The 14357-nt window shown below is 48.6% G+C and overlaps 1 protein-coding gene across 6 annotated transcripts in view; it reads right to left on the bottom strand.

Moving 5' to 3' along the window:
- Nucleotides 1-6257: 6257 nt before the first annotated feature.
- The window catches only part of POU2F1 (POU class 2 homeobox 1), a 180116-nt gene continuing 172016 nt past the window's right edge, over nucleotides 6258-14357 (bottom strand). For all 6 annotated transcript variants that reach the window (XM_047704232.1, XM_047704229.1, XM_047704227.1 and 3 more), the window contains 3 exons: nucleotides 10857-11199; nucleotides 9898-9986; nucleotides 6258-6706 (listed from right to left, as the gene is read on the bottom strand). In XM_047704232.1, coding sequence (XP_047560188.1) covers nucleotides 6396-6706; nucleotides 9898-9986; nucleotides 10857-11199 — 743 coding nt within the window. In that variant the 3' untranslated portion in view covers nucleotides 6258-6395. The remainder of the gene's footprint in view (nucleotides 6707-9897; nucleotides 9987-10856; nucleotides 11200-14357) is intronic.

Consider the following 14357-nt stretch of genomic DNA (forward strand, 5'->3'; position numbering starts at 1 on the left):
GTGAGGCAAGCAAGCTGGCCTCCAACTGCCTGGTCTGGTTTTACTTCTGTTTGCATTTCTGGTCTAGACAGAATTAGCCTTGGTAGGAAAAGAGGAAATAGAGTTTTAAAATGTTGGGCTACCAGCACAACATTCAATAACATGACAGAGGGTGACAAAAAGAACCTGTTTTACTTTCATTGTCCTCGGTTAAGATGCCCCCGCCCTCATCTCTCCTCTCCCAGTCAAAAGGCGCCGTCCTTCTCTGCCTCCCCTTCTACCCCCACCCCCAGACGCCGCACATGCATCTTCCGCCTACGCTCTTGCTACATAGAGAGGTAATGAATCCGTAGGAGAGGATGGCAGGGTCTGGGGGGCAAGGGCAAAGGCGACCATAGGAAGGGATTTCAATGTGTTAGAGGACCCTGAACCTCCAGGACAACCCACGTGTGACCTGCCTGCCACCACCGCACACTGCAGTGCAGGGCTGACCAGAGCGAGGCCAGTGAATCCCAAACCCGTCACAGGGGTAATTAAGTTTCCTTTGGCAAGACAGGTATAAGGAAAAACAAACACACATGAGTAACATTTTCCTTCTAACATAACCAACTTCTCCTCTCCCCACCCAACCCTCCCTAACCCTATAAACCGTAACCTATAAACAGGACCCAAGTACATACAGCATCGATCGTGTCTATCGATCATAACAACATCAGTTCAACTAAATGCTACAGCTAGAATTATTTCCACTATTTATAAAGTTTTCTTCTTTTTTATTTATTTGGTTTTTAGATTAAAACCAGGTCTGCGACAATGCTAAGCTACACTGAGGTATTTTATGAAGGTGCCAGAAGCTAGCTGTTACCCACCAGCATTACCCTCGCAGATTAAGGTATCACCACTCAAAAAGAAAAGGAAGAGAAGGAAGAGGGAAAGGAGCTCCGGGTCACAGAATCAGAGTAAGATTCACTCAAGTTACTGCTTTGAGAGAAGGCTGCGAGTAGAGCGAAGAGCCAGAACAAGGAACTCCGCGCTGCATGGACACGGACGGTCGGAAGAAAGCAACCACTCACGAACCGTACGGAAATCTGGCTGTAAACGGGACAAATCTGAGGAGAAAACACATTCTCTGCCCTCCTCATGAAATCCTTCAAAGATCCTACTGGAAATCTCAGGGGTGTCCCATTTCATCTCTTTGGATTAAGAAAAGAATGAGGCAGAACAGGATTAGTATCCGCTCTCCATGGTCGAAACAGTCTAGTGACCCTAGTCCCGTCCAAGCTCACATCTGTGCTGTGTCCGCCACCACGCGAGCCTGCCTCATGGCGGCCCTTCCTGTCCTTAAATGACGGCAAAAGATTCCTTTTCCTTCTCAAAAATGAAGGTAAATGCTAAGAAAGATTTACCATTTTATAGTGTTGTCGTCAAGATGTTCTAAGCCAGAAAATGACTTCAGAATGGCCAGGGCTGTGACGACACGAACAATGTCACACACACACACACAAATGCACTCGCGACGGTTCTGAGCAGAGTAATCCACCAGTTCTTGCCCGTCTGAGTAACTAGCTCCAAATTTCAGGACTTCAGTCATTTTCTCCGTTAGCATTGATGGTCTCTCAACATTTTCAGCTCCAATAATCATGGTTTGAGGAATAAATAAAGCTTTAAAGTCATCAATTTAAATGCTGCTTTAATAAAAAAGTGGCCAGCGTCTCATACTAAACTGTTGAGGCTCTTCTTTAACGGAGGCTTCTCAAGCTGCAGACTGACCTGCGGGGCGCCCCTAAGGGGTCTGAGCCCCAAGGGTGCGGCCGGCAGGAGGCCAGGCGGGCGCGCCTCCCCGTCACCGCCTGCCACCAGCTGTGGTGCCTGTAGACTTCTCCGCACCAGCACTTCTCCCTTTTCTTCCTCTCAAGGGGTTCTGTTCCCCACCCCCGCCCCCCAGAAGAAAGTTTTGTGACAATGACAAGGGATGGGAACAACTTTAGACTATGAACTACAAAGAGTTTCTTCTGTGAGCCAGGTGTTTGTGACACACTAATTCTATGTTTACTATCAGGATTTATAACTTTAAACATCTGCAGTATTCCTGTATTTGCAAATGTATCCAGCTTTCCCAGCAATTTAAATAGGAAATTTAATGTTAAAGATTGGGCTGACCTTAAGTATCACATCAAGCAATGTCTGTGCTTCTCGGTAATATAGACTAGGGTTCCCCCACCTTCCCATTTACATGAGGGAGAATAGGACAAAATAATATAAAAAAGAGGTATAATTGTGCTTTTTTCCCCCAAGAATGAACGAACTATGTAGAACAAAACAGCATGATAATCTCACTAAAAATCTTTTAATTCTGACCTTATTTTCCCTTAAAAAAACTTAATTTCTAACACCATGAAGTACAGATAGGTATGGTCCTACACAAAATGAAAGTCGGATTACTTTGGTTCCATTTCTTGAGTAATAAGTTGAGTAAATTGGGATGGTACTGGTCGTTCTTATCAAATAAATGGAAGTGTGTACTGCATCAGGTCATGGAGATGAACATTTTTTTAATTCTAAAAAGCTGCCTATGTAATTTCAGAAACAGTTAAACTAATATAGCACTCCACTTATTTCTTAAATTGGGAACAATAATATTGTTCCTACAAAAAGCCCTTTTCTAGGTCTTTCTGCTCTGTCCTTCAGATTCACACAGGGTATATATAAAGTTCATGAGCAAACTGTCTGCTTGTGGTAAGCAGGCTTCAGTTACAGTCACCGCTCCCTAGGGAGCGCCCATTACCATGGGCAAATACAGTATCACTATAAATGCATTCAGAATTAGTCTTTGGTTTAATATGTATTCACCAAATTCAGGGATGAAATAAAATTTGCATAATCATTAGGGGGGATAAAATTAGACTGTACAATGAGTTAATGATGACCTATCTGGCCCATCCGCTGAGAAACATAGAAACTACCAAACACCTCTTTTTGATCAAATGGCCCCCTTAATTTCTAGACTGTCCCATATAAGGGGGTTAAAAGTCAAGTCTGAGTACCTTCGCTTAGGAGAGTCATTCAAAGCAAAAAGCATTTCTTGAGATGATAAAGAAATATAAACTAAAAAAGGACTAAAGGTTGGGTTGTGAAGCAGTATGATCAGGAGCCTGCCTAGGGGTGCTAATGGGGAGGCGATGTTAGCTAAACACCCGTCAACAAAGTGTTAGTGTTCCACGTGTACATGTGCAGATGTGCCTTTCATTTTACAACCTGTCTTTAAGGAAAAAAATGAGAAAATTTTTAAAAGTTACCTTTGTCTAAGGATTTATTTCTTTTAAACACAGATTTTTACGCTGGTTTAAGGTTTATCCTCAAGTGATCTGCACACACCGAAAGGCAGAATCCCCCTATCCCAGGATGACCAGGGAACACACACAGGGCAGGGAACAGAAGGCCATTGTACTGACACTTAAAGCTTAATATCTTTGAAAATATTGAAATCCATTGGCGAATCTTACCTGGGAGAGGGAGCATCTTTTGAACCATACAGGAAAACAAACAAGCAAGACAGCCTTTCCTTGCCCTTCCTTTTCACCCGCTGGGGGTGAGTCCCCGAGGACTCCACACTTCCTTTGGTAGCCGTTTTGGGAAATTAATGCTGGAGCCTCTAATCCAGGACGGTGGGCATCAGCATTTCCCTCCCTGAATCCGTCCTAACTTACCACCCCCAGGGGAGGGATCGCTCCAATGGGCAGCCACAGTCTCACTGAGAGCCCTAAACCATTTGCACAGACTAAAGTCAGAGATGTCAAGTCAGGATAAAAGAGTAAATGTAACTACATCAGAGAAATAGCAAGATGGAGAGGAGAAAAACTAGTAACTGACACTGCCCTTCTATTTACACACCGAACTAAATAAACTAGTTAAAATCAAGTTAATGTCTGCCCAGAGGATATTACGATTTACCAACATAAATGATTAAAACAAGCAGCAACTTTTATATAAAATTAATAAAGACAAATGAGAAAAGAAATTGTCAGTAGCATCTATCTCCTCAATGTGTCTGAAATGCACGTTATAAACTAGTCCATTAGTACAGCAGCTTGCTAAAAATTGACTTTGGTTCAAGCTTCGTTAAAAACAACAACAACATAAAAGACAAAACAACACACACCACACATTAAAAAGGTGGATGGACATTTGTTAGTTTCCCTGCTTGCAGTTCACGGATTTTGGAGGGATTTTAGGGAAGGTGAACGGTGAGAAGAGGAAATTTAAGTTGATAATTAAATACTCTGAAATAAAACAGGAAGACAGAAGCAACAAAAGAAAGACTAACAAAGGGACTACAAATGTTTCGGCCTTTTACTGTTAAGGTGCCTGTCTCCCACCTGGACAACCACGAAGAAACACACACACCGTGTCCCTGTCACCGCCTTTCCCGATGCCTCCCTGTCACCGCCTTTCCCGACACCACGAAGAGACAGATATACAGACCCCAAGCTCCCTCGGGGACGCAAGCAGAACACTCAGAACACAGATGACCTGCACACCCTCTCTGAGACCCCAGCTCGAAAGCAGGGGCGCAAGTGCAGTCTCGGGCCACCGGAGACATAAGCGAGCACCCACGGACAGCACACGGGAACCGTGACCTCCAACACGAAGGGGAGCTCAGACGAGCCCCAGTGCAGCCATCGGTCTTCCGGGAACTGTTCGGGTACAGATACTGTCCTCACAGCATGCGGACAGGAAGGGGAATTGAATGTCCAAGTTACCCTCATTCCTCTGCATCGACTTCCATCAACTCCTCCTTTCCACGGGCTCGTTTACATAGTCTAGAACTCCCTGCCAACAATGCAAGCTAATCACTTTCCCCGTCGCAGAGCCGGACGTGGACCGCCCTCTGACCCGCCTAGCTGGAGCACAGCTGGAGCATCACCAACAAACCAAGGAGACACTTGAGGTGTGTGCAAAGTTCCTGCTCAGAGTCCTTCAAAGGTTCTCAAGACCCCGTGCCCAGCCAGCGGTGCGCTCTCCAGCCGGGGAAGCAAGGAGAGACTCGGGTCAGAGGAATGTACGCGCCGTCCCGTGAAAGAGAGGTCTGTGGCCAGAGGGAAAGGGGGGAGCCTCAGACTCTTCTCATCACTCCTCTTTGGGGTACAGAACTGATGGCAGGCGTCTAGTGGCTTCCTTCGGAAAACAGAGGAAGGGCAGTTTCCCAATCTCAATCAGTCCGCTCTTTGCCAAGTCAGTGAAAGGAAGTTTGGATGAAAAACTTCCACAAAATGGAAACACACAAACCAACACACCAACAGTAGGAGCATTTTTCAGGAGATAAGAAATCAGGAGAACCACCCAGTCAGGGGTCTGCAGTAGTCTTTGCGCTTTGGGCCCAGATCCTGCCCTGCCGCCCACGGCCGTCCCCACGGGAAGTCGCGGAAGCAGCACCGGTGCGCGCAGGACCTGGGCCTCAGGGTCATTCAGTGATCTGGGGTGAGTGAGAGCTACAGTTCAGCAGGAATTCCTTCCTACACAAAAGTGCTCCGAAGGCACCACCTGACGGGGGGAGGGGCGTGTGTGGAGTGGGCGCGTTTGCACACACTGCCTTCAGCTTCTGCACCAAGCCTCTTGCATAAGTGGCAAAAGAAAATAATTTTCTAGCACCTCTGTAAGAGTCATCAAGGATAAGGAAACCAGCAAGAACATTCCCCGCAGTTAAGAACGTAAGTCTCCCCTTACCCCCAAACCCTCCCTCCCCACAGTGTGGGAGCTCACTGAAATAGGATCCAGGAGCAAGAGATAAACATGTCCAAACTATATATATATATAAAAAACAATAACAACAACAACAATAATAATAGAGATACAGTAATACAGGCCTGCCTAAATTGTACCAGTTAAGAAAGGAACCCCCAACACAATTGATACGATTATAAACACCTTGTTATGACTTAATGGCCTGTACAACAGACCCATAAAAATGATTTTTTTTTTTTAAGAAAAGAAATTTAGACAAACAAGAAATCCCCTTCCTATATTGGAATTGGTAACCCACCTTAACTTGTCATCATGACTGCTGGAAATGATAAGTAGTCCTTTCACTTCTTTGTTTGTTTTTGATTTTTTTGTTTCTGTGTTTTTTTTGTTTTGTTTTGTTTTGTTTTTGTTTGTTTTTACTTTTTGGTTAGAAAGTTCTCCAATCCATGAAGCAATCCTGAAAAGACAGTGTTTTATTACAAAATTAGGCAAATGTTGTCCTTTCTCCATCCTTTTTTTCTGGTATGCACTTTTCTCCTCCTCTCCCTTCTTTCCCTTGCTGCTGAAACATGGCAAGAGGAAGCCAATCACATTTTTCAGTCTCAGCCTGGCCCGGCAGCCCATCGTGCCGCGAGTGGACAAGGCTGGTGGCAGCCCCATGCCGCCCAGCCGGCTCACTGTGCCTTGGAGGCGGTGGTGGTGGTGGCAGCGGCCCCGCTGGCGGAGGCCACTGTGAAGAGAGAGTTCTGGATGGATTCGGCGGAGGTGGAGGTGGCGTGAAGGCTGGCTACAGGTCCAGAGTTCCCTGCAGAGGCTGCGGCGGCAGAGACCAAGCTCACGGGGTTGCTGGTGAGCAGAGAGAGGTTCTGAGGGTTCAGGAACAGGGGGGCAGTCACGATGTTGGGGGCTCCGCCTGCATTGGCGAAGACCAGGTTCCCAGTGGCATCCAGTGATGTTATTGGAAGGGAGCCACCAGAGGCAAGAGCTACAGACAAAACCCCCACCAACAGGCAGAAAAGAGAACGTTAACACCATCCGGAGAAGCCGAGTAACACATCAAATGTAGTCTTCCCACAGCCTAGGTGGAAAAGGGCAACCCTTAATTGACTTTTTATCTTAATCCCAGCGCTCTCCTGCCACCAACTGAAGCGCATCTGTAATTCTGGAAGAGCCTGAACGGCCGTAGTTGAACAAACGGGCGCAAGCAGCACAGGTTGGGGGGTGGGGTGGGCAGGAACGAGCAACGCCGAGCTACCCGGCCGTCTCGGGGCCTCAACTTCCTAGAGGACCTCACCCTCCGAGGAGTATTAATATTAAGTCTGATAATTTCATCTTTAATGAAGAGTGCTGATTTTACACTTTGATTCAAAAGACAAACTAGGTACAGTGACTGGGGCATTAAAATGTAATTCGCTTTTAGCCAACTGGCATTATTCATAAATCTGAGCGCTTCAAGAAAAAAAAAAAATGAAAACCATCTTTCCAAATGACTTTAGTGCTAAAATCATTATCTATAACCAAATAAAGTGTAAGGTACAAATAGTGCTTCCCTTGCTGAGGCATCACACCTGACTCCCAGGACTCGTACGGAGGAGGAGGAGGACGACGACGTAGAGAGGGAGGGACGAGGACAGCACAGACGGGGGTGGCCTAAGGGGCTCACTAAGGTTAGGACTTGCTCTCACGAGGGAGAGTCTCTCTGCGATGCTGTCACTTCTGTCCCCACAGAAGGTATCACGGGACTTCTAAATAATTGGGCACTCTCATTTAATACCTTCTTCTGCTATCTGACAACCCCTCCACGGTCCTCCCACCCGTATAACCACATTTTCACATGAAGATCTGAGGGGTTTTCTAACGGCACTAAAAATCCGGTTCATTTCTTACAGAATACATAAAGCAAGCTAGGGGGACTGAAGGGAAGGTCTCTGACTCTGGACATGGCATACAAAGAGCAAGATTAGGGGCACCTGGGTGGCTCCGTGGGTTAAAGCCTCTGCCTTCAGCTCAGGTCATGATCCCAGGGTCCTGGGATTGAGCCCCACATCGGGCTCTCTGCTCAGCAGGGAACCTGCCTCCCGCCCCCCCCCCCCCCCCCCGCCTCTCTGACTACTTGTGATCTCTGTCAAATAAATAAATAAAATCTTTAAAAAAAAACACACAAAAAAACCCCCCAAAAAAACAAAGAGCAAGATTAACAAGACTTGGCATAGCCTGACGTTTTCTGAGGTTCTAGGCTTCGGGTCATGGAACAGTTGCAGAGCTTCCCAGAAAGTACTTGTTCCGATCTCAGCTGGGCCCTGCAGAAGGCATTTGCCTTTGTGGCATCACTAGAGCCCAGAGGTACACCCTCACGCAAGAGGAAAAGTGATTTATCACAAATCTTATGCCAGAAAGAAATCCTCACATCAAAAAGTTTACAGCCCTAACCATCAATTTTACGTATGATTTAGTCAACGAGAAAGCCAATAAAACGTAAGGTAATTATCACGTAACGATTTAGAAGAAATACGGACTTGGTCATTCAGTCACCTGAGTGACCAAATTAATAATTCTCAGGTAGATCGGGTGGACATCCACAGCTCCGGAGAACGCTTCAGAGCCAGCCAGGTGGAATGGGCGTCTTAGTATCAGGGAAGGTGGCTTCTGGACCCCACCCAAAGGCAGGGACTGGCTGCCCCAAGACAGAGACGTGACCAGAGGGCTGGAACCTGCAGCCCACCCCCAGCCTCCGGGGACGGGAGAGGGGATGGAGCCTGACTCCGCCAAGGGCCAGGGACTTCGGTGATCGTGACGGTCGTGAAGCCTCTGTTAAAACCCAAGAGGACAGCTTTGGGTCTTTTTTGGAGAGCTTCCCCTCTGGGAGAACCAGGAAACTTCTACCCGCCACCGAGCCGGGCTCCAAGCTCCCCCGGGACAGAGACTCCTCCGGTTGGTACCCCACCCGCCCTGCCTTCCCCTCCGGCTGCGGACCTGCCCCTTCCTCGGGCCCTTTCACAAGCCGCAGAGCGTAAGCAAGGGCTTCCCCGAGCTCTCCGAGCCGAGCACGAGACGCAGCCTAAGGAGACTGCTGGGCCCTTGGATCTGAGACTGGTCAGAAGGCCGCGGGAAGCGCCTGGGCCTGCGACTGCTGTCTGAAGGGGAAACGGGAGCAGTGTCGTAGGACTGAAACCCGAACCGGGGGGGGGGGTCGGGCGCTGCCTCTAGGGAGACGGTATCGGAGTCCACCTGAACTCTCAGACACCCTGCTTGGTATGCGACAGCTGCCTGCTGCTGGGGGGGGGGGGCACGTTGGCTGGAACTGGGTCTAGGAACCCTAGAAAATAAACTAGGTCACGTCTTAGATGTGTCTGTCACTCCCACTCGCTACCGCAGACTGCAGACCCCATTCGTGAAACACTCGTCGGACTTGAGGTTGGCTAACAGCTTCTGTTTGGCCCCAGGAACTCTCATTTAAGTATAAAACAATTGAATTTTAAGAAAAAATTCTCTGATTAATACACTGATGTCTCAAATTGTCTTCCTGAAGCACATAACCGCATCTTCAGACACAAAGCTCCGAAGCCAAATAAGGGAAACCCTTCCCGTCTGGAAGGAGCGGCTTTCGCCTGGACAGCACGCTGAGGCCGAACGCCACCCGCTGGCCTTGGACCGGAGACCGTCCCAGGGCATGCATGTGCTGTGCCCACGGGGCGGACAAAGGGCAGAACCTAATGGAAAGTGCGCCCGAGTCCGCATAATGTGCTTCAAGGTTAATTCATTCCGGGACCTTCTCATACAGCTGCTCTTAGGAGTGGGGGGGGGGGGGGACTGGAGAATGTCTCTGGGTCAAGTTTGCCTGGGACGGGTCTTGGTTGTCTACTTAGGTAAATCTGTCAGGGGGAAATTCTGCCTCCACCTCTGCTCACCTAAGAAGATAAACAGCAACACGGAGTCCTCGTTTTTTATAACACTTCAAACTAAGCACATTTCCTGTTCTTACACACGAACCCCTATACCGCTTGCAGACAAAAAGTTCTTCCACAAGGACGTTTTCTTGGCCGCAGGGTTAATCGGCATCACCAACCCAACTCTCCCCACCCCCTTCGCCTGGAGCAAAGCAAACTTCCCTGGTTAACAAGCGCGGGAAAGAAGAGCGCAGCGAGGGGGAGGTTCCGAGGGGGAGGTTCCACTGACCTTGAATGGTCGCCAGTGTGCTGTTGCTCATGAGGGCTGGGCTGAGGGCGCCGCCCAGGGTCCCTGGGTTGAGGCTGAGTAAGGCACCTCTGCAAGGCCAAAAGAGGGGTCACTGGTTACAAGGCGCGGCTGTCGGGCTGAGCTCACACGCCCGAAAGGACAGGGAAGGGGAAATGGCTGGGGAGGTCAAGGACGTCTCTGTCACCCTCCTTGCAGGAACAGGGCTTGCCTCGTGCTTTCCCGGCTGCTCCCGGCACGCAGCAAAATAAGGACATGATCCCCCAGAACCTAAAACCCGCGGTTCTGGTGACTCTTCTTTCAATGACTGCTCTCTCCCCTTTTCCAGAACAAAACGCAAAAATGGGGCGCCTGGGTGGCTCAGTGGGTTAAGCCGCTGCCTTGGGCTCAGGTCATGATCTCAGGGTCCTGGGATCGAGTCCCGCATCGGGCTCTCTGCTCAGCAGGGAGCCTGCTTCCCTCTCTCTCTCTCTCTGCCTGCCTCTCCATCTACTTGTGATCTCTCTGTCAAATAAATAAATAAAATCTTAAAAAAAAAAAAACGCAAAAATGCCAGAGAAAGGAACACATGTACAAGTGGTCCTTCCATGCTTGATAATAAACCGGGATCTTGCTGCTCTCTCGTCTGGGTCTGAGCATCAGCCGGCGGACCGCGGAGAGCGCTCCACCCGCACCGAGAGTCCTGACCCCCCACCCCCACCCCGGCCGGGCCCCGGCCCCACGGCGCAGCGGGTCCGCGTCCTCGCGAGGAAGCCACGGCGTAGCCTCCCCCCCCCCCCCCCCCGCCCCGCACGCCGCGCCCCGCCCTCCGCACGAAGGCCCTTCCCAAGCGCCCACGGCTTTAAGGAGAGTCTGGGGGCCCTCAAGGGGGGCGGTGTCTCCCCAAGAGCAGGGAGGGCCCCCAGCGGCTACCAGACGCGACCCAGGCGGGCGCTGCTTACCCAGCTGCGAACTGCGAGGGCGCCATGAGGCCCGGGCTCAGGCCGGCGGCCGCGGCCATGGCGGCGAGGCTGGCGTTGGCCGGCAGCGGGGCGGCCCCCTGGAGGGCGGCGGCCGCCGCCGTCTGCAGCCCGGACGCGGTCACCATCACCTGGCTGGTCCCGAGGGGCGAGGACAACGTGGAGGTGGTCTGCGTCGTGCTGGTCTCGCTGGCGCTGGACGCCTCGGAGGTGGAGGCCGAGGCCGACGGGGAGGGACTCAGCGAGGGGGAGGTGACGGCGGCGGCGGCGGGCGGCGCCGTGGAGATGACGGTGGCGGTGCTGCTGGGCGCGCTGTCCGTGCTGCCTGCGGGCGGAGGCAGAGATCGTGACCCTCCGCGGCCTGCGTTCAGCCGCGCTCCCGACCCCACGGTGACTGGTCATCGGCCGCCCAGTGACCTCTCGCTGGGGTGTCTCTGTCACCCCGTTGGCGATTCTGTGGAAACTAACATTTGAGAACCCAAACCACGATCCCTGCTTTAGGAGGCAAGAGCGACACAGCCGCCACTCGAGCGGCACAGGACAGTCTTCTGGGTCGAAAAATCAAAGAATCCCAGCTGGCCAGTCGGGGGCGGAACCGGTCTGGGGAGGAAACACACGCAAGAGAGTCCTTGCTTCTGAGAGGCGGTTTCCATCAGAAACTGCAGTGGCCTCTCTAGAAAAATCAGAACAAAACAGTGAAGGCAAGAACTAAAACTTGGGTATTCTTCTGAAGTTCAGTGTCAACAATGACATCTGCGGAACAGTAGGGAACAGCTGCGGCGGCGTCTAGATGCCTTCTTCGCGCTGAAATATTTAAGGAGCTGTTCTGTAATGAAAATCAGTTCTCACAAAGCCTGTCGGAAACATGTTCTTATTCATGGAAACAGTAACATGCAAGGATATTATGAATCTCATAAAAGAATGAAAAATGAACATTTTGGGCACCTGGGTGGCTCAGTGGGTTAAGCCGCTGCCTTCGGCTCAGGTCATGATCTCAGGGTCCTAGGATCGAGTCCCGCATGGGGCTCTCTGCTCAGCAGAGAGCCTGCTTCCCTTCCTCTCTCTCTGCCTGCCTCTCTGCCTACTTGTAATCTCTCTGTCAAATAAATAAATAAAATCTTTAAAAAAAAAAACATTTTTTCATGTGTCTGATAGCCACTTGTATGTCTTCATTGGAGAAGTGTCTGTTCATGTCTTCTGCCCATTTTTTTATATGATTGTCTGTTTTGTGTGTGTTGAGTTTGAGGAGTTCATCATCACTAGCCATCAGGGAGATTCAAATTAAAACCACATTGAGATACCACCTTACACCAGTTAGAATGGCCAAAATTAGCAAGACAGGGAACAGCATGTGTTGGAGGGGATGTGGAGAAAGGGGAACCCTCTTACACTGTTGGTAGGAATGCAAGTTGGTGCAGCCACTTTGGAAAACAGTGTGGAGATTCCTCAAGAAATTAAAAATAGAGCTTCCCTATGACCCTGCAATTGCACTACTGGGTATTGACCCCAAAGATACAGATGTAGTGAAAAGAAGAGCCATCTGTACCCCAATGTTTATAGCAGCAATGGCCACAGTCGCCAAACTGTGGAAAGAACCAAGATGCCCTTCAACGGACGAACGGGTAAGGAAGATGTGGTCCACATACACTATGGAGTATTATGCCTCCATCAGAAAGGATGAATACCCAACTTTTGTAGCAACATGGACGGGACTGGAGGAGATTATGCTGAGTGAAATAAGTCAAGCAGAGAGAGTCAGTTATCATATGGTTTCGCTTATTTGTGGAGCATAACAAATAGCATGGAGGACAAGGGGAGATGGAGAGGAGAAGGGAGTTGAGGGAAATTGGAAGGGGAGGTGAACCATGAGAGACTATGGACTCTGAAAAACAATCTGAGGTTTTTGAGGGGCGGGGGGTGGGAGGTTGGGGGAGCCAGGTGGTGGGTATTAGAGAGGGCACATTGCATGGAGCACTGGGTGCGGTGCAAAAACAATGAATACTGTTACGCTGAAAAGAAATAAAGAAATTTTAAAAAATAATAAAAAAATAATTTAAACTTGGGGGAAAAAAAAGAATGAAAAATGAAGCTCGAGGAAACTGTTATTTGAGAGACCATTACAAAAAGAATCAAGATGCCCAAACTTCTTTTTGTTGTAAGGAGAACAACAAACATTTGTATACAAACAACTAACACATTATAAATATCAGTGCTGAAAACTAAAACACATTCACTGGAATTACTTAGTGTTCAAGATCAATGTTGTCCAACAGAAACTTAAATAATAATTACGTAATTTAAAATTTTCTAGTGGTCCTACTGACAATATTAAAAAGGAACAGGTTAAACTATTTCCTCAATATTATCATTTTAACATTAAATCAGTCTCAAAAAAGTATTTTTTTATACTAAGTCTTTGAAAATAGTGTGTGATTTACACTTAATAGCACATCTCAATTAGAACTAGCCCCATTACATGTGCTTAAAAACCACAGGTGGCTAGTGCCTGCCACGCTGGCCAGCAGAGGTCTAAAATATGTCTAGAAGTTAAGCCTGTGGAGCCACAGAGGCAAGTGTTATGAAAAGAATATAGTCTCTCTGCCCAAAGCAGAAATGACTCATAAGGCAGTCATAGGATAGAAAACCTTCCATAAAGCAGATGCCAGCCGTCCCCAGTGAGCTGTAATTCTGATGCTATTTACAGAAGGCACTATAGAAGAGGCCCTCTCTGTCAGTTCTCAGTAAATGCCACATACTCACAAACGCGGGCTGCCTACACCAGCTGGAACCCAATTCACTGAAGCTCACTACGTTCTAGGGTCTCCCCAACCATATATATGTATAAAGCAGAACCCCAGTGGTATTTTCTCAGGACAGAGAGCTCAAGAAGACAAAAAGCACCTATAAATTTTCAGTGTAGTATTTCTGTGAGGTATAAAAGACTTGATACAGGGGCGCCTGGGTGGCTCAGTGGGTTAAGCCGCTGCCTTTGGCTCAGGTCATGATCCCGGGTCCTGGGTTCAAGCCCCACATCGGGCTTTCTGCTCAGCAGGGAGCCTGCTTCCTCCTCTCTCTCTGCCTGCCTCTCTGCCTACTTGTGATTTCTCTCTGTCAAATAAATAAATAAAATCTTAAAAAAAAAAAAAAGACTTGATACAGTATAGAAGAACTAGACCAATCAAAATAAATATTTCAAACCCATAAATACATTGAAACAAAGACCTTATGTAAAAGATAACTTTTTTGGTGATAAAATCTATCACTAAGCTAAAGAAGACTCTCTCTTAAAAAATTCAGTTCTGTCCTCCTAAAATCTATTTTTGAGCCTTCTGGTCTATACTAAGAACATCCAGAATTCGACTCTCCTCATTTTAGCTCTAAGGAAGTGTTTCATTCACACGGCATGGAGCTGGGAGGAAATCAGACATCATCTGTTTCGGTACTGAGTCCGCTCTTCTGGCCCCCACACTGCTGCACAGAAGT

Source organism: Lutra lutra, chromosome 15, assembly GCF_902655055.1.
Source record: "Lutra lutra chromosome 15, mLutLut1.2, whole genome shotgun sequence".
In the NCBI taxonomy this organism is placed as follows: Eukaryota; Metazoa; Chordata; class Mammalia; order Carnivora; family Mustelidae; genus Lutra; species Lutra lutra.